Here is a 20,231-nt window from a genome sequence, read left to right as displayed (position 1 = left end):
AGAAGTTAATACAAAGGTGCAAGAAGAAAATATGCTTGTAAGTAGCAATCATAAGACAGCAGATGAATGGTCTTGCAAGGTAGTTGCAAGTCTCTTTCTTTGGGGACAGTGAGAAATGGCAAAGGGACACTTCACAACCACCAAGAAGCAACAGTGCATGCCTTCACTTGTGTTTTCCTGTGCCTTCATAATAGCAAAATAATGCAGGGTTTGAAGACTCAAAGGTCTACACCTCTTGTAAGAGCAATAGAAAGCACTGCTAATACAGTTTATTTGAAGAAAACCTATTGTAAAATTCAAATGGTAATAAACGCCTGTTATTAAGGGCAACCACTAAGGTTTGCATTCACACACTGAATATGAAATATTAGGTTTTGGAAGACCAATTCCATTCTCTTCTAAGTTACACAAACATACATTCAGCATCCAATGTGCTACTCTTTATAACAAGTACTGCACTCACTCCTCAGCTGTTGGCTTTCGTCCAGCAAATTTTGTCAAAAGTTTTAAAAATACAACATAAATACTTGTATATTTAAATATACCTGAATCACTCGCTGACCCGTGATCATTAATCACAGTTGGGAGTCCCGGAATGGGCTGAGTAGTAAGGTACCACACGGCATGCAGAACATCAGTTGCGTGGATTCGATTGTGATCTGTGATACAAAACAAATGACCTCACTATTAAACATGAATATTTCTGACAGAGGGAAATCAGCACCATCTAGTGGGTACTGCATGGCAGTCAATTGAGCCAGAGACAAATCCAATGTTATCACAACCATGAAAAACAGCTGTATTTTGTAAACGCTCAGCTTTTCTTTTACCATAGATGAAGCAAATTTAATTCTGAGTCTTCGTATCAGTCCAGAAAGAGAAAAATAGCAGCAGAGCATTTTGCAGAAACTGCAAAGAAAGTATTAAACAATGAGCCTTCTAGCTCTATTCCTCACCCCAGTGGCTGCCTTTTGCTAGTTAAATGCCACTGAGTTGAATATTCACTGTTAACCTCTGATTCCAATGAAATCAGTTGAAAGCTCATCCTCTTCAGTAGCCAGATTTCAACCTACTTGCAAATGGTAGCTCCACAAAATCAAGCTCAGGATATGTGCATGTTGCACAGTTAAACCAGGTTCTTTCTGTGTTTTGCTGACCAGAGATTAAGAGCTCAGGCCCCAGCTCCTCTGGCTTGCTACAAGTTCTCTTTGAAGAAATGAGAGATAATTCACTACAAAGGTTTTCCTACAAATCCTTCAAGACCACATGAACAATCCTATTATCAACACAAGTAACTGAAAAAAGAATTGCATGCTAGTTCACCATAGAGCACCATGAAAATATACACTGACAAGAGCAAACATGATGCTTGAAGAGGAGTAATACTGCTGCACCACAACCATAGCTTACATCTGGGGTAGAATCACTGAAAGACAAGTATTTCAACTTGCAATTTAGGCTAATTTGAGGCAGTATAATTATTAGATAATACTCTTAGAAATCTGCTTTTCCGAATTACGATCTGCACTTTGGCCACAACAATCCCATGCAGCTCTATAGGCTTGGGGACAAGTGGCTGGATGACTGTGAAGAGGAAAGGGTGTTGGTTGTGAAGGTTGGAAAGGGTGTTGAAGAGCAAAGAGGTGTTGGTTGATGCTCAGCTGAACATCAGCTGACAGCGTGCCCAGGTGGCCAAAAGGGCCAACGGCATCCTGGCCTCCATTAGAAATGGTGTGGCCAGCAGGAGAGGGAGATGATCATCCCCCTCTACTCAGCACTGGTGAGGCCACACCTCGAGTACTGTGTTCAGTTTTGTGTCCTTCTTTACAAAAAGATATTGAGGCCCTGGAATGTGTCCAGAGAAGAGCAATGAAACTGGTGAGGGATCTGGAGCATAAGTCTTATGAGGAACAGCTGAGGGAGCTGGGATTGTTAAGTCTGGAGAAGAGAATGCTCAGGATAGACCTCATTGCACTCTTCAACTTCCTGAAGGGAGGCTGTGATGAGGAGGGATTTGGTCTCTTCTGCCAGGCAATGAACAGAACCTGAGGAAATAGTTACAAGTTGTACCAGAGGAAGGTTAGATTAGACATGAAGAAGAACTTTTTCTCTCAGAGAGTGGTCAGGTACTGGAATGGCTGCCAGGGAGGTGGTAGAATTGCCGTCTCTGGCAGTGTTCAAGAGGCATCTGGATGAGGAACTACGAGATATGGGTTAGAGGCTTGTGGTAGCAATGGCAATGGGAGGACTAGATGATCTTGCAGGTCGTTTCCAACCTTGAAATTCTATCACTCTATAAAGTCAGCCTAGAATTCTACCTGCCAAGGGCAGATGGATGTAATACACTAACGTTTATTATATTTACAGTTTGCAGTCATTTTGCTCACTAAATGTGGGCATAATGTCATGCCACTTGACTGTAGTATTTACCCCTAACTTTCATCTCTTGCTCTCCTGTGATCCTTCCCTTTAAATATTTGTTAGGGATCATGAGCTACAATTCTTTAATTATTTTTGTAACAACAAAACAGTAAGCAGCATAGGAATGGATATATTTTGGAAATAAAAAAAGAAAATAAGGAAGAGATCTCCTTCCTGTCTTTCTTGAAGAACTAATATCCTCATGCAAAATTGAGTTCTGCACAGGGTCCTAAAGCTTTTCTATAGGATAAAGGCTGGATGAACATCTTGTGAAACCTGTACTAATTTAATCCAACTGGAACAGTCATTTTTCAGTTCAAAAACCAGACAAAAAGACTTGTTTAATCAAAGCAAGTTGTTTTGTTTTCTACTCCTTCACAGAAATGAAAAGTTGGAAGGTAAATTAGTTATGTATTAGAAAAAATATTTGGCTGTAACATGAAATACACATAAGAAAAGCCACATAAATGGAAGGCTAGATTCACAAAAATTCCTGAGCCCCTGTGAGTAGAGAAGTGTTGAAAGTTGTTGAAAACAAAGAGGAAAGATTGCCGGACATTCATATACAAGGCCTCAGGTTATAAGCTGCTGTTTATAATCCCTCTCAGATTCAAACACAAAGAAAGATTTGAAATTTGTTGTCCCACTTTCCCAACAGAGAGTCCAAACCAGCTGGATGGAGGGCATTCTGACACAGCTTGCTTTCAGTTCCTCACTGTTTAGCTGTTCCAATTTATATTTAATATTTTAAGAGTGAGACTACATAAGTTACACCAATTTTTCAGACATTTTTTTGGGAGGTGGGAGTAAATAGGGTGTCCTATATTTCTCAGCACAGGGTTTATTTGCCAGTTAACAGGGCGGTAACTCCCTCTCTTCTCCAGAGAGAAAAATAGTCTTTCACGGTTGAAGTGTTCTTTAAGTTAGATTTGAATTAGCAAATACTTTGGGGATGACTGAAAGCAGGTTTTTCAGTGAATAAATGATTCACACTGAAAAATACTAGCCTAGGTGTAGTCAAAGAAGAGCAGGACGCACCCAACTACTTCGTCTACCTTTTCTGCTTTACAAAGCATGTCTATTTTGATAACATTGCACTATTTCTGTAAATAGTAAAAAATCCAAATCTCCCACGGAGGGAATGTTTCAGTGAACTCCAGCTAGGACAGGGGTACGCTTGCATCATCAGAAAACATGTCATCAGAAAACTGTTCTTTGTATATATGGTAGTTCCATGTGGTTGCAAGCTTGCAAAAATATTTCCCATAAATTATTTTTAAACAACATGAAACAGTAAATGCAATGAAAGAGGATGAGTGAGGTTATGGAATAAAACCAGCCTCTGACTAAATAGCCATCTATTTGTCAGTGATGGAGCAGAAGTCAGGAAAAATATTCCTCTCTTAGTAATCAAGAAAACATGAATGATTTCATGCATACAGTACGGTCAGCTATTGCTATTTAGCTTTTCAAACACCCTTTTCTATTATTTATTTATGTTAGACTGGGGCTGCTGTATGGGGCTGCTGAATCATGGCCTGAATCTCTGATTAATCACCTGAGGCAAGCAATGAGTCAGCCATGGGAGTGCAGGTGAAGGCAATTCACCTGTGCTGCAGGAAGGGGTGGAGCCTGGCTCCACCTCTCCTAGACCCATTTAAGAGCTGACTACCAGTGGGGAAGGAACTCTTCTGGAGATCTACTTCACTGGAGTTTCCTATGCAAGCCCAGGATAGGGTGAATGTCCTTTTCTGCTCTAGTATACCAATTATATAAGCCAAGCTCTCAATATACTATATCATCTGTATATTCATTGATTGTATATAGACACTGCACAACTGTCTTCTGAAACAATGCACATGGAGAGTGTGTGATCTCCTTCATCATATAAGAAGGTTAATAAAAAAGGACATCTTCTTAAAAAAAAGAAGTACCTGTTGTACTAAGAGGAAAAAATGCTTCAATAACTAAGTGTATGGAAAATACCCAAAGCTTTAAGGAAGCGCTATTATCTGCTGGGAATGTTTACTTACAAGGTATCTCTCGGTATCCACATTCCAAGGCATGGAAGTAGTTCATAAATTCCCTCACTGGAATTTTAAAGGTTTCAAACAACCCCATGTCTTCAAAAAGCCGGTATGATACCTGGGGGAAAAAAAAAAAAAAAGAAACGGCATTCTGTTAAGTTGCCCAGAAAGAATCTAAAAATTACATATAAAAACCATTCTGCCCAATCATCCCACAAAATTCTGCTTTCTTGGTAATATTTTATCAAGCACGTAATCTGATCCATCTATAGCAGCAGCTATTTGCATTTCTGTAGCACAGACAAACAGACAACTTATCACTACCAAATTGTTCTTGTTCCTTCAATACATCCTTCCAGATGATCTTCTCTTCCTTTCAGGCACATGGATCTCCCACAGTCTGCAAGCACTTCAGAAGCATACACACAGGCAGATAGCCAGAGCTCCTTAGTGTCTTGGGAAAATTTCCCCACAAACTTCCTCAAGAAGCATTCGTGAGTCAATTCATTTCCCAGAAAAAGAGGGAGTAAGTGAAAGAATGAGAAACAGGACATAATGATTTGGATTCTCAGCATCATCTCCTTCCTTTACTTCCCATTTTGTCAATAAAATGGGAAAAATGACTTTACGATTTCAGTGGCAGCAAGCAGCTTAGAGTTGCTGTAGACATCCAAGAGAAGATAAATCAAAAAGAAGAATGTGATGACTGAGTGAGGGGGTGTTTAGGGGAGATGCAAGTTCAGAAATGCAGACAGGAGCAACTACAAAATGGACAAAATGCACAATACACTTGAACTTAGAAAATAATGGTACATTTTAAAATTACTGTATCACTTCTTCACTTCTTTCACAGATCAGACCCTGAAGTCTTTCAGCTTCTTTATTTATCTACTGCTGTTAGCTAAATATTGTCCCTTTCATGCCATTTATCAAGTAATGGTCTGTCTAGAGCTAAACAACTTAAGACAAATTTGAAAGGATGAGTGCTATACTAATAAGAAATTATTACAAATTCTGCTCTGAGTTTCACACCCTAATGTAAAATGGCTATCCACAGCTATTTTCTACTGTACACCACATACATAATCTGTGACCTGTGAGAAGTTCCTTCCACAAGTTTAAGGAATGGATCTTCCCCCTCTACTCTGTGCTGGTGAGGCCACATCTGGAATACTGTGCCCAGTTCTGGGCTCCTCAGTTCAGAAAAGAGGGATCTCCTAGAAAAAATCCTGCAAAGGGCCACAAAGATGATTAGGGACCTGCAGCATCTCCCAGATGAGGAAAGGCTAAGAGACCTGGGATGCTTCAATCTGGAGAAGAAAGGGCTGAGAGAGGATCTCATCACTGTTTATACGTATCTAAAGTGCAAAAGTCAAGTTGATGGGGGCAGACATTCTGGAGGTGAGCAACAATGGGACAAGGGGCAATGGGCACACACTGGAACACAGGAAGTTCCATACAAACACAAGGAAGAACTCCTTTATTTTGAGGGGGACAGCACTGGGACAGGCTGCCCATAGAGGCTGTGATGTCACCCTCTCTAGAGATATTCAACACCCATCAACACACCGTTCTGTGTCACCTGCAGTAGGGAACATGCTTTACCAGGGGGTTGGACTTGATGATGTCTATAGGTCCCTTCCAACCCATACGATTCTGTGATTTCCAATGTTCTGTATTTAAATAGATGCAGTCTACAAAGGAGGGAGACCTCCCAGGTGAAAACCAGTAGTGTCATTTCACAGAAGGAAAAGAAAATGTGAGGCTGTAAAAGGCAAAACTGGGATCTTGCTCTACTGAGACAGAACAAAGAGGCTGTCTTTATGTGTAATTTGGATTAGAAGGCACATAGAATCCTGCTAGTCTATCTGGAATGGTGGTTGAAGTGAATTAGTCCTGATTCAACCTTTCTCATACATAGAAATAATGTATTTCACACACCAGTCTTAGATCACTGAATGATGAGCTCCATGTTTTGTGCTAAATGTCTCTGTCCTCAGAGGGGAAGGATAAAGAAATATTAACCTGCAAGACCAAACTTTACAGTGCTAATCCACCAACACTGAACAGGAACCTTAAGTAAAACATGTAATAAAAGCATGGTTTTTTCCCCTCCCCTTGGATTTTCTGGGGAGAACTCTGCAGCTGGTGAGAAAATAAGCAGGTTGTGATGGATATGAATGGTAGCTCTTTCCTGTGACCTACGAGTGAAATGGCATTATTTTCTCTGGTCATCAGAGAAACAGCCAAGCAAGTCATTCAGACATGTTTAGACCCACAGCTGTGGTGCAGCCCCCACAGCCTATGGGACACAAGTCTTGAAGAAGCTGTTACAACGTCCAGCCACTTCATATTGTCTGCTCTCACAGCCTCCTCCCTTCTGCCTCCATCTTCTGTTTGTCTCTGCTACAGCTGCTAATGCTTGGGTGAATCATTTATAACACAGCTACCCTTCATGCTGCTGCCTGAACAGGAACAAGTGCTTCTCCCTTATGATTTCTAATGGAAGCTTTTTTAGAAGTGGGGATTGTCATTCATGCATACCTCCTCTCCTGGGTGTAAGGGGCATACATTGAAGTCTCAGAGGACTTGTGCAAGGTTTAGGTTAGCATTTCCCTACTCCCCCCTATCCTTGCTGCAGTTTTTCTCTTCAGAAGTCACGCATGATTATGAGATGTCCGAATATTCCTCTTTGCACCATCCAATCACTGCAATGATAGCACTCTATCTCAATGCTGCTGATGTACTAAAATTGCAGGAGTACCACCAATGATTTGTATTTCTCGGAGCTTTGCAATAAAAGCTGGAGAGAGACCTTGACTTTAGCCTATCCTTTAACACATCCTTTATTTGCTTTCCAAAGAACATGAGTTTCTCTTCTGCAGATCTTTATTTATGTAGGAGTTGTAAGAACTGTGACTGAAAGCATTATATAATTTTATGGCCTGTTGTGAAGCACCATCTCAGTTGGAAGCTTTGCTGTTCCTTTCTGAAATTAGATTGGTATGCAAATTCCTCCCTAACCCTATTATGCATATTGGTTAGTGCCATGTTTAGGGTGCTTTCCACTGTATTTTGCATAGATGCCTCTATGGCCACCAACTGGTTCAGGGTCTTTTTATATATCTAAATAAATTTAACATTACTAAAAGAAGAAACAGACATCCCAAGCAGCTTTAAAGTCACTATGCCAGCATTTGCTTTCTAAACTGAATGCCTCCCTAGAGGCACATGTCAACTCCACTTTGTTCCATCTCATAAATTTAACCTAGCAAGACAAACATAGTTAATTCAGCTTGTTAATTTACTTATTTTTTAATGGATGAGTCTACTTAATGGCAAAAAGCAGAGAATAAATCATTAGAGCTTTTGTTTTCCTTTGTTGATACTATTCAGCATTTTGAAATGATACAAGAAAAAGACAATTTATCTGCAGAAAACAAATTGCTTATTTTGGATCTCTTACTTCTGAAAATAATTTTGTTAGGAACATCTTAGTAGGTGGAGGAAAGAACAATAGAAATTATCTTTATTTTAAGGACAAGGTTGAACTTGCTACATTTTGCTCTAAGACAGTGGGAGTTGTTGTGAACAGCTGCTACAGAAGATGGTAAATTTTCACAAATATTACTTATTTATGCTTCTATATTACATTTCATAGGCCTCGTTTTGTGACACTGCAACAGTGAGAATGTACACAGAACAATATGTTCAAGAAGAAAATGTTCACAAACAGAGTGTGGAGTCTTAATGAAAAGCCTGGGCAGCAGAAGGAAATTGTCCTGAGAGGTACAGAATTCCATGCAACTTGGTAAAGTGTCTAAGACCTACACAAGTAGCCAGACAAAGCTAGAATAAACTTCTGTTCATTCAAACTTGATCATTCAAAGTGCTAGTTATGACACTAGAAATGTTTCTATTTTTCTTTATGTTTCATTCCTGAGTCTGTAAGATGCTCTGCTGCTAAACAAAATCATGACAAAGAACATGTAGAAGAGAATGTTAATCACGTGCCTCCTGCGTATCGCACGGCTGTCTCGATCAATGGTGAATATATACCAATGCCCATATCCAGCCACAGTTTGCCTGTTTCTCCAAAACTAACCTAGAGAGTTGGTAGGCTGGGTAGGTATATATGGTACTTGAAAAATACAGAATGATAAAAGGCAGCCCATGCTCTCAGATATGACCGACTGGCCGCTCTGCTTGTGTGTGGGTGTTAATTTTCCCACATACCAATAAACAAATACTTCTTTCCAGTGCTCATTGCTACATAATACCTTGTAAAGTAATACGATATCAGTCTCCTGTGTTGTTTTTTTTTTTTTTTTCTCCTCACCATCCTAAATATAATTACTTGATTTTCCATTTAATAAACTTTAATACCTCAATTAGAGAAAAAAATGTCAATATGCTAGGAAAAGGGAAACCACAGAGCAGAGTTCAGCCAAGAAACTGATTATGGAATTGATACCAACTGTGCTGAATACAGAAGGGCTGTGTCAGTATCTGCATTCAACATAGAGAAGGGAATGAAAAATCAACATCTGAAAAGAAAGAGCAGAAGGCTCTCACATCCCCATTCATAGAGAACTAGTTTTACAGAATAATGATCTTAATTTACTACCAAAATATTCACTCTTTAAAGGTGAGGAAATATAGCAAAGACTATTTTTTTCCCCACTTCTTGAAACCTTACTTTCTTGCACTGCCTAATTTTATTGAAGTCTCCAATATAGAAAAGGATTTCCTGCATTAAACTGAGTATTTTTACTGTTTAGCTCTCCCACAGTGGACCCCATAAGAAATCCTTTCACAAAATACTTGGTAAGGGATGAAAGCAGGTCCTGCAGAAAGGTAAGGATGTTCAAAAGGGTTTATGTGAACTTGTTTGTGAACAGAAGCAGAGAGAATAGGTGTCTAGCTTTTTTTTTTCTTTCACATTATTAAACTAAAAGTGATGAGAATTTAAAAGTAAGAAATTTATTGACAAGGAATTCATATTGTCAGCTCTAGTTTACGTATCAGAGATCATCATTTATAGGATAATCAGCTTATGGGTCTTAGCACTATGTCAAATAAATCTCAATAATCTAGCGAGTCATCACAGATGAGATGTCATTCTTACCTGACTGAGAATCCGACCACATTTCTTTCCAATTTTTTCTACCAAATCGAAGATTGGGAAGTTCCAGCTGTTAAGCTGCTCCATTAGAGGATCCAAGTTGTCCATAACCAGAGGCTCAGGAGCAAGTACAGGCTTGTCCTATGCCAGAAAATAGAATGAAATAAATTTCAGTTCTGTGAAGCAACTCATGCAAAAAATTTATGTTCTGAAAAACTAAGGTCATGTTAGAATCATTTCTAAGCCAATGGTGTTTTATTCAGCTCAGCAGAGCTGTCCTCATTTCTACCAGCCCTGCAGCTAGACACTCTTTTATAATTTGTTTCGCTCACATGGATAGGAAATTCTGTATTATGAAACATCAGTCTCTGAACTTATCCATGACAGACATTCATTCATTCATTCATTCATGGGAACCATTCATTCATTTCCAACTGAGTTTTCTTCATTGTAAAATTTGCTGCAGTGCAGAGGGGAAAATGTTCAGTTTCTCCTTCTGCATCAGGACACATCCATTACAGTCTATCCTGGTTAATGGAGCATGTTGTTAGGGAAGACTTATCAAATCGAGACCACCACTTTCCAGGCCTGCAAACAAAAGATGGGGTACTCCCCTACTATCACATTTCTCCTGAACACTTCCTTGTATTTCTTTATTTCTATGAAACTGTAAATGAGTAAGTATCTCAGGAAAAATGCCTGCTTTCAGCATGTCCAACTCTGATTCAACAGATTAGAATGATTTTTTCAAGAGGTCAAGCCAAGTTAAATTTGTTAATCCAGTTGTACAGCAGATTGTAAAAAAAAATAACTGAACCTCTGAATCAAATTCACAGCTGAATACAGCAGTTGTGAGAAGATCAACACTTGTCAGTGTTCTTACATTCAAGACATCTGATGATGATGATATCATGCGGGAACCTCAAGAAAGTGTTTACTTATTTTAAATGAAGGCTCACTATATATTATCAAGATTGCAAGGCCATTGAGAAGCTGAAGTGGCTGAGCAGGAAGACAGTACATCATGCTGGTAGTCTGAGATGGTCATTTCTTTTCCTTTCAATCTATTCCCTTTAAAGGCAACACTAACACAGAAGCCAAATGCTTCACAAGTGCCAAATGCCAGATCCATAAGCTTATACTAATTCATCAAAATATATGGTTAGCGCCTCACAGGTGGTCAGTGCTTAGAAGCTACTAAAAGATATGAGCCTAATTATTTTTTTTTTGCTTTAAATCATGGACTAAATCTTTTGCTGCCCTAGAGGGTTATTTATTTTTTCTTCTTTCTTCTTTTTGTGAGATTCTGCATACATTCAGCCAGTATTGACAACAGAATTTAAACAAGCTACCTCAGGTGGTATCAAAGGATGCAGAATGATGGTCTCAGGTGCATACGTCCTACAGACAGATCCCTTCCGTGCCTTTTCTTTGGAGCAATCTGCCTCATCATCATTTTGTACAATATCACTGCTGTCACTGTTGTTGGTCTCATAGTCAGAAGTGGCTTGCGCAGGATCATCTAGAAAACAAGCAACAAAGCTGGTTGTATGAACAGCAAGGACTGCAGGAATGTCATCCCGTGACCTTCTGAATATTAACAGGATCTCTGACTCATAATACATCTGTGCTGCTTGGCTGGGTCTAAGATTGAACAAGCTGTCCAAAGGTATTAAAGCATATATCCTGCAGAGTGTAAAAAATTGGAACAGAGACTGAAAACCGGGAAAAATTTTGATGGCCATTATTTGTGCTGGCTAGCTTAGATTAAACGGTATGGAAACCATATTTATTTTTGCAATGTATCTATATTCTTCATGAGACTTTTCCATTTGTGAGTTGTTTGTGTACTCACAGCCAATACTCACAAAGCAAGAAAGGAAAGAAGCCTCAAAGGCAGTTTGTATGGTCTCACCTTCATATGTTTTCTTTCTGTGAGACTGAGGCATATCTGCCCTTTCACTGAACAACTATTACATTTTAAAGGATGAGAAGCTTTTGTTCAACAAAGAATTACCTGTTCTATTTAGGGTGTGGGTGGTACCATCGCTCCTATCTAGTGTACCATCACCAGCTTCTATTTGGTTGTAGGGTCTGCCGCAGCTGAAACAACATCAAGGAACATACACAATATAAAGACCACGTGCATTGGATAGTCTTATGGAAAAAGAATTCCTGCTGGCAATAAATGATTAAGTCATATATTGCAAGCTATGGCATCGACTGTATTCTAAAGACAAAATTATAAGAGTGAGCTGAAGTTTTACTGGAAGACAGAAATGGAAAAAGACAGGTTTATACCTTATATTATCCGACCAATGCAATTAATTTGTGTTGCCTACAGTTAAACTGTACGACACCTTTTAAATTTATAAGTTTACCAGTACAAAACACACAAACAAACAAAAATTTGTACTATTTGTACTACAGCTGCACTATGAGCATGGATTAAAGAAAAGAGTGAAAATTTGCCAGAATGCCATACAATGCTATATAATTGCATTTCAACATCATCACGTTGTTTCTCTGTAATAATGCAGAAAGTTACTTTGCCATTACTGCAGTGACAACAAACCAACTATAGCAGAACAAAGTGGGAGTGTGGGATAGAATACAAGGTGACTGATTTGGCATTCAGACATTTAGCAAAAAAAAAAAAACAACACAAAAGAATTTGCTTAATCGCTGCCAGAACAGACTCTGTGGGAAGGACTGTAATAGTAAGGCTTTTCCAAATGCCTGGCTCTTTATTTCCACTAAAATGCTTTATTCTTTTTGTGTGATCTCCTTTCAGCAGGAGTACAGTGCTAGCTGGAACATCTCAGGTAACGATGTTCCATTCTTCCTGATGGAAGAATGTTTAGAAGCATTATAAAAAATTTTCCCATGTTGACATTTTAACATGTTTCTCTAGCTTTACTTCATATTTTGTGGTACAAACAGTCTTTGCAAAGAGAAAATTAAAAAAAGTATTTAAATTGGTAAATCTTCAGACTAGAAACTTTACATCATTGTAAGAGCACCATACAAAAATGGCTGAAATCCTATTTGTCAGGGTCATCAAAAACATATTCTGGAATTTGGTACATCCTGCAATCATGAAGATCGGAAAGAATTTAAAATAAAACTACAAATCCATGTTATGATATGCATGGCACAATTTCCATAAGGTCAGTGATAACAAGCCAAAATGTAAATAAGAACAGAGCCTCTGACTGGTTGTGTCACAAGGCTTTAGTGTTATTATGAATGCACCTTTTTGCTTTCAGATCAACATACAAGTTCATACTTATTTAGTATGTGTAGCCCAAACAAAACACTTTAAACCAATCCCCTTTACATGTAGGGATTATAATATAGTTCTTAATCACAGCATTTTTGAACATTATTTCACTGGATACCTGCCTTACCCACTATACAAAATTGAGAGACATGACTTAAACATTATTTTAACAGCATTGCCTAGTACATGCTCATGTTTAATAACACCTTCACACTCGGTTGTCCTATCATATGTCACTTTGTGTGAAAGCAAAACTGCTGATGGGATCAGATCCATCGCCTGAACGGATCTGATTCAAAGCACAGAATCCATTGAGAGTTTATTACCTCTGTGGTTGTTGTTGAGGGAGGGAGTTGATTTGTCGGTTGCAAAGGCTTGCTGAGTTGGTATTACTTTGCGGCAAGGCAGGTTTTTTGCAGTAAATATAGAACACCACGTACCACGAATACAGCAGTCTACACTGTGAAAGCTCAAACATGGTGCCTGCTGGCTAGCCAATACTCACAAACAACTTACTACTAAATTAAAAGTAACAACTAAAAGGTAAGATCAATTTGAAACTGTACTGGAGCCAGCTTCTAAACACCAGTGTTTACAGCTATTCTGAGCTGGACATATATTGAAAGCTCCAGTAGCCTAATTTGACAAATCTAATAATGAGACGCCTTAAAGTGCAAAATTAAACCATTACTGTAACTCATGGCAGTAAGAGGAACTCAGCAGCAGGTGAGTTCTGAAAAAAATCCCAATGCCACATAATCTGACTCTACTTAGGGAAGACAAGTTCCACTCCTGAGCCAGTCCTCCAAATTCCTTATTCTTCAGGCACTGCTGGAACACTTCTATCAGACAGTAGGCAGAGGGTTATAGGCCAGCAGATTTTAAACTCTAGCAGTTATATTTTTGTATCTAACCTCAGGTGCCTGTTTTGAAAGACTTGGCCTATGACCTCAAAGTGGTTGCTCATGTTGGCAGCATGGCATGAGAAACTCAAGCTATTAGCACGAAATCCAACTTTCAGGTCTGAAAGCTACTGATGAAGCATTCGTTCATGAAGCAGACATGTAAAAGTGGTATGTAGCTAACAGTCTTTCACTATAAAATCACTTTGTAGCAGCAACCTATACAATTACACACTGAGAACTGCTTAAATATGTTAAAATATCAATACTGTAGCAGATTACAAGAACTTGTACATGCATCTAAAGTTTGTGAGACAATGTCAAATGATCCAACATATGTCAAACTACCATCTTACCTGCTGCAGATGACAGAGGGGCTGATGTTAGGTTCTGACAGGCTAGGTGCACTCTGAGTAGCAGTTAAGACTTTGTGTGGTTTTAAACCTTGCTTGGTGTCAGTATCTGTAGAGTCTGGAAATGACACAGAAGATGTCTTTCCGGTAGGACTTGTAGCAGGCGTCCCTTGAAGAGGTGAATGGCATGGAGAGGTGAGTGGTGAAATATTTGGTGGGATACCTGGCAAGAGAAGAGTCTTGTCAATTAACAGTAGCAATAGATGGTCAAGTTCACTGAGTGCACAAATAGTGCTCTTTTAATACATAAGCAGAAGCATAGCTTCCAAAATGAAAAATAGAGAAAAAACGCTCCTCTATTCTCAGCCAAGCTGATGGCTGTCACAGAATGATGAAGCTCCATTACTATCAGCTGCTTCCACCAGCAGAAGATTGTGCTCAAAGCATTCTCCCTACTGGGTAGGATAAATAAAGTAGAAGTCATGAAATGAAAAGCATGCATTGGGAACGTCACTACTGGTATCAGTATGTTCCAGTAACAGAAGCACCAAACTCCAACAAGCCAGTCCCCAGACTTATCTACAGATTCTCCTCACTTTACTGTCTTCATCTGTACAGAAGGGACAAGAATGGCTAACCCACATTCTCAGCAAATTTGGATTTCTACATGTGAGATTATTAGCAATATATAAAGAATAATAATTAAAAAAGCAATTCTTAGTAATTACACATTATGTTAATACAAAATATTATACTTATGGTGCCATTTCTGCATTCCTTCCTGATTCTGGCCTCTTTTGATGCACTTTGAACTTATTTTCATTTATGTCTTCCTCACAATGGAAAACTCATAACCTTTACCTGTAACACATGGTATTGTACTGCTGATCTAGAATCTAGTAATATTCACATGTGCAAACATTAGCATTGTTCTTCCTGTCTTCAATTCTATCTCAGCACCACTCCAAAATGAAATGCATCAGTGAACCCAGTGCGTGATATAAATTGCTGCTGTTTCTTCAAATCCAACTTACATTTTCTAGTCTCAGACAAAATGGTTCCATTACAATAAAGCATAGGGGTGCAAAAAGCATCTCTCTTTAATGGAAATGCTTTTAAGTAGGCATATCTCATGAACTCAGTTCTAAAGTCTGTAGGAACTCAACCTCAGCTCATCTACCATGTTCATCTCCAGCGTTGAATAATGTAAACTGGGAGCTTTAACTGGTTTCATGCTTGAATTGTGCCTGCTATCTAAATGCATTCCAGGCACAATTAACTTAGAATGAGGCCATATATTGGCTTAAGTTGGCAGGATATATGTCTATAGTTCCAATGCTTTCTCCTGATAGCTTAATGAGACGTGAGGTTAAAATATGATTTCTGTTGCCCATCGATGAGTAATAAATAATCTTTGACAGTTGCTAAACTGTAATTTTGAGATATTCAACATCATCTAAGTTTCTGATTACAAATTTCCTCGGAAAACAAGATTCATTTTGCTGTCTTAATTCAGTGATTTCCACGAAGAAAATACACTAGTTTTGAGATCAGAAAGCTACAGCCTATGGAGCAGTTAAAAAGTTATCCAATGGTCATGACATGGAAATTTAATTAAATTACAGAAATTTTATTTCTGTATACATAAAGTTCTGTAATAATAATCTGTAAATAAAGCTCTGTTTCACAGCTACTGAGATCTGCTTTCTATCTGACAAAAACATGTTTTAAAAACACTTCTAAGCCTTCTAGTCGAACAAGAGATTAAGTTGGATTTTTAACTATATTTGAGGTATAAGCTATCAGGTAACTTTTATGACTGCCACAGAATGCAACATATGTATCTTTCAACAGCTTAATGCAAGTTTCAGAATTTATACACTGACTTTCACAACAATATTTCTAATCACAGCCAGCTCTCTTTTGCTAGTATGGACTCCTGTCATTTGAACATTTTCCTACCAGGGTAAGTAAAACAAAGAAACAAAAATAAGCTATTTAGAATAATCTGACATTTAAGAATTTCTTGCCAAAAGTGAGAGAAAACATGTCTTGCTATCAGAAGTAACCTTGAACAATCAAAGTAAGAGAAGATGATGAATGACGTATTTTTTTTTAAAGTGTATCCATCTGCAGAAATTTTTAACATTCAGAGTTGAAAAAATAAAACAGTAACTTTGATACAACGTAAAATTATACTTGAGAATTTTGCCAAAACACATATAGCTTGCAGTACTTTAAAATGCTATGCTTCCAAGCATAAATTAAGACACATTTTGTTAATTAATAGGTTTACAAATTTATCTAGAGCAACTCCTAGCAAGAATTGTTACGTACTGCCAATGGAACCATCTTAAGCCACTGATTATTTTTTAAATAAAGTAAATGGATATATTCATACTCATGGAAAAATAACAAAATATACAGATTGGGCAGAGAATAAAAGCAGCTGCATGTTCTAGTCACCGAGTTCCCAAGAAGCTGAGCGAATCCAACAAGACCATGGGTGACCACTCACCTTGGCGGCTCTGCCTTTTGGCATTCAGGTGGTTGGTAGGAGACATGGCATAAGACGTAGAGAAGGACCTGCTCTTTGTGATTGTCATCAGAAGGGAACTGTTCCAAGAGTCAGTGCTGTGAAATGAGAAGGCAAACAAGCCTTTTTCAACACAGTAAAACCTACATGGAAAATCTGAAGATATCAGAAGACAGAGCAAGAACTTTCTGGTACTGAGAAGGCACAAAATCTCTGATGAGGAAAATAGCATCTATCTGCTAGCTGGATTACTATTTGTGAGGAATATTATTTTCAGAAAAAATATTTACGATGTAGGCAGTCCTGGAATTCCGTCTGTCCTCATGCCTATTCACTTCACTTACACAAAGATCAGCTAAAAAGACACTTCAAAATTGGCTTGAAATATGTTAAATTTATGTGGTCTTTTAATACCACTTTACAACAACCAGAAGTGCCAGAAATTCTCAGTGTAAGTGAAAAATCAGTCTCCTTGATATCCCCTTGATTCTGATGCAACCATGAAGACAGATATCTATTAATCTTTTGGGCAATAGAAGAGACTTCAGGAGACCAGAAGAGGCTTAGCAGAGCATTGCATTGCTGCTGGTGGTGGTGTGCCTCTTCCCTGGGTGGAGCACTTTGTGCTCTACATATCTAGTGCTACATCTCAGATATAAATCCTACTGACAGATCCTGAGAACATTGCTTACTGATCCATGTTAAATTCTCTAAAGGAAAAAAGGATGTGTATTTTGTGGGAGTGGCAAAGTGACAATGATGAAATGTTTGTCTCTCACATGAGAAAGTGGGAATTGGGAAAATTGGGAATAGGTGAACGGTTGGACTGGGTGATCTTTTAGGTCTTTTCCAACCTTGGTGATTCTATGATTCTATGATTCTATGAAAGGAGACATGCTTTCAGTCATTATTAGTTTACCAGAAGACGCCAAATAGTTTTGTAAAGTAGCAATACTATATTTATCACTTTTTCTCCTGAAGGCCAGTCATCAAAAGTCAGCTTCTTGCAGTGAGGCAGCACTCGGCTTTTATTATGAGGACAAAGACTTCTCTGAACTGATCCACTAGGTCTCTCAAGCTCCACACTCCTCCTCAAAGCCTCACGTCCACATCCTTCTTCCCACGCCAGTTGATGAGAGGACATACAAGGCAGAAGACAGCCTTTTAAAGCAGCCTAGTCTTAGCCAAACTTGGGAGGGTGCGGGGGGGGAAAGAAGCGAAAACGTGTCTTAATTCCACTAATACTTTACTGTGATGAATAAGCAAGCACTGCCTTGTTAACATCTGCTGGCTGTCTTCGTTGCCTCAAATTTCTATAATACGTAATGATGTAGAAAGATAGAAACCAGCTCTTTTTTGTTATTGTTGTTGTCATCTTTTGTGGTTGGTTGGTTGTGTTTTTTTTGTTGTTTTTTTGTTTGTTTGGTTGGTTTGGTTTGGAGTAGTGGAGGGTTGTCAGTTGGCAGAAAGAATATAAAGCACTGGTTCACCATAAAGAAAAACAAAACCAACAAAACAGGCAAAGAAATAAACCACCACAACTGTATTATTTGACTTCTTAAGGAAGATTCACCGGACAGAGATGTGACTGAAAGCAGGAATAGGGAAGTTTTTTTTTCCCAAATCATTTAAAGCTAAAAGATGACTATGACTTACTATTTTTGTGACAAAGACATATAAGACTCCTAGTCTTAAACAGAGATTTAAGGGGGATTTTTGCAAATCTGTGACTATGGAAATCTAGCGTATAGGGAACAAGATGAACAGTTTCTTATTGCAGAAACTACCACAGACCAACTCCATTGTCACACCTTCTTTTCTCCAATTCATGAAACAATCCCTTTTTTATGACCTGTAGTGTGGTTGATTTTGGTACAGGGGAAGTCGCAGATAATCAGGATTTTTTTTCCCCTTCAGTTCAACATTATTTTCCTTGAGAGTAAATCTGTATTGCTCTGCCAACATTTTTAAAGCTGGACTTACTTATGGGCTTCATTTTTCCCCTTTCTGGAATATGCATTCTTTCTCCTACTGTAAAAGAACTGCAAACAGTAGGCTGGAAGGCTTGACAGAGCTATAATTACACAATTGGCGACATTAAATGCAAAAAGAATTGATAGCCTGCACAGTTGGCTCATCAAGCACAGTTATATAACAACTGTAGAAAAGGACCAACAATAATATTTAATTTCTTTCCTTCTCCCTTGTATTCCCATCTTAGGATGCTTAAATAGTGCGTGAGAATTTGGGATCAACAGTATAAATCAAATGCACCCTGCAAACCACAGACTGATGACTGGAATAATATTTCCATTTGATTATAGCTTCTTTGTATTTACTTTTACTGAGATACATGGGACTCCTTATAAAGGGAAGTTTGGCTAGCCATGTATTTTTCTTGCACAAGACATTCAGTGTACTCTGCAAGCTGCCTTGAGCACCTAGGCTCCCTGTATGATAGAGAGGCTGATGAAAGTAGTGCTCTGGGGTTATATTCAACCAAATTATCCATCTGAGGATGCTGGGCCTTCTCAGGTCCTATCTTCTCCACTATTACCAACAGATTTTTAAATGCAGAAGAAACACTCAACTTTTCTGAAACCTTTACTTTGCTGGAATAAACAGTTTGGTTTTTGTTGCTGTTGTTGTTTTCATTTTGCTTTCTGGTAATAGTAATAGTTACAGCATGATCTGACTAAAACTGGGAATGACACTTCCTTGGTAACCTGACTTATTGAGATGTGTAGAAATTGTTCAAACATAGTTTGGAGTTATAAGTTTTAAATGATGCACATCACCACACAGAACCAAAGAAATGTTGTCAAAGATGGGCATTAAAGAGAGATGAAGTAGTATGTAACCTGGATGAAGATGATTCGTGAGGTTTGATGCTGGCACTGCGATCTCTTCTCACTGGGGCTGGCTCCAGTGTGGGTAAACCTGTGGCAGATGTTGTTGTGGTCCAAGTGGAGGACACTCGTCTCAGCAGTCCTGGAGGCAAACTTCTTCGTAAGCGCTAGAGAAAAATCACTTGCTTAGAGTCTATATAGGTTTATAAGCTTCTGAAAACTTTAAACGTGCAGAAGAAAAACATTTTATAGCATTTGATTAATATACCTGGCAGTATCTGGTAAGGTACCTTTGTTCTGGATTCATCCAAATAATATGGTGTCTGTCTTCCATTGAATTCAGCAAAGGCTGGTGCTCTAAGTGCTTGGAAGATACAGGATTTCCTCCCTATTTTAAGTTCAAGGAAAGCTATATATTCACAACTCCATAGCCATTAGTGTCCAATACTTGGAGTTCAATGGAGACAGAGAACATTAATGGTGTTCTTTGGAAACGTTAATCTTATATGATGCGGCCAAAAGCACTTAAACAAGTCATCAGGGCTACAAAAATGATTGAGGGATTGGAGTATACTTGCCATAAAACAACAGGCTGAGAGAACCATGATTGTTCAGTCTGGAGAAGTCTCAAAGGGAGATCCTATCAACGTGAATAAATATGTGAATGCAAGAAGAGGGAGGATGATGGATCTGCTTTTTGATCCAGTGACAAGAGACAGCGGGCACTAATGGAAA

General features: G+C 38.5%; 1 protein-coding gene across 1 annotated transcript in view; it reads right to left on the bottom strand.

The window, feature by feature from the left end:
• The window catches only part of PDE3A (phosphodiesterase 3A), a 237,261-nt gene that overhangs the window by 13,471 nt on the left and 203,559 nt on the right, over positions 1–20,231 (bottom strand). The window contains exons 4-11 of the mRNA XM_042835119.1: positions 19,509–19,663; positions 16,630–16,745; positions 14,115–14,334; positions 11,591–11,676; positions 10,926–11,095; positions 9,577–9,714; positions 4,455–4,566; positions 546–659 (exon numbers count right to left, since the gene is read on the bottom strand). Of these exons, the coding sequence (XP_042691053.1) occupies positions 546–659; positions 4,455–4,566; positions 9,577–9,714; positions 10,926–11,095; positions 11,591–11,676; positions 14,115–14,334; positions 16,630–16,745; positions 19,509–19,663 (1,111 nt within the window). The remainder of the gene's footprint in view (positions 1–545; positions 660–4,454; positions 4,567–9,576; positions 9,715–10,925; positions 11,096–11,590; positions 11,677–14,114; positions 14,335–16,629; positions 16,746–19,508; positions 19,664–20,231) is intronic.

The sequence above is a fragment of the Centrocercus urophasianus genome, unplaced genomic scaffold (assembly GCF_019232065.1).
Source record: "Centrocercus urophasianus isolate 14NV4802_14NV808 unplaced genomic scaffold, USGS_Curo_1.0 seq_5, whole genome shotgun sequence".
In the NCBI taxonomy this organism is placed as follows: Eukaryota; Metazoa; Chordata; class Aves; order Galliformes; family Phasianidae; genus Centrocercus; species Centrocercus urophasianus.
The sequence above is the reverse complement of the archived record's forward strand: the minus strand, read 5'-3'. Positions and strand labels throughout refer to the sequence as shown.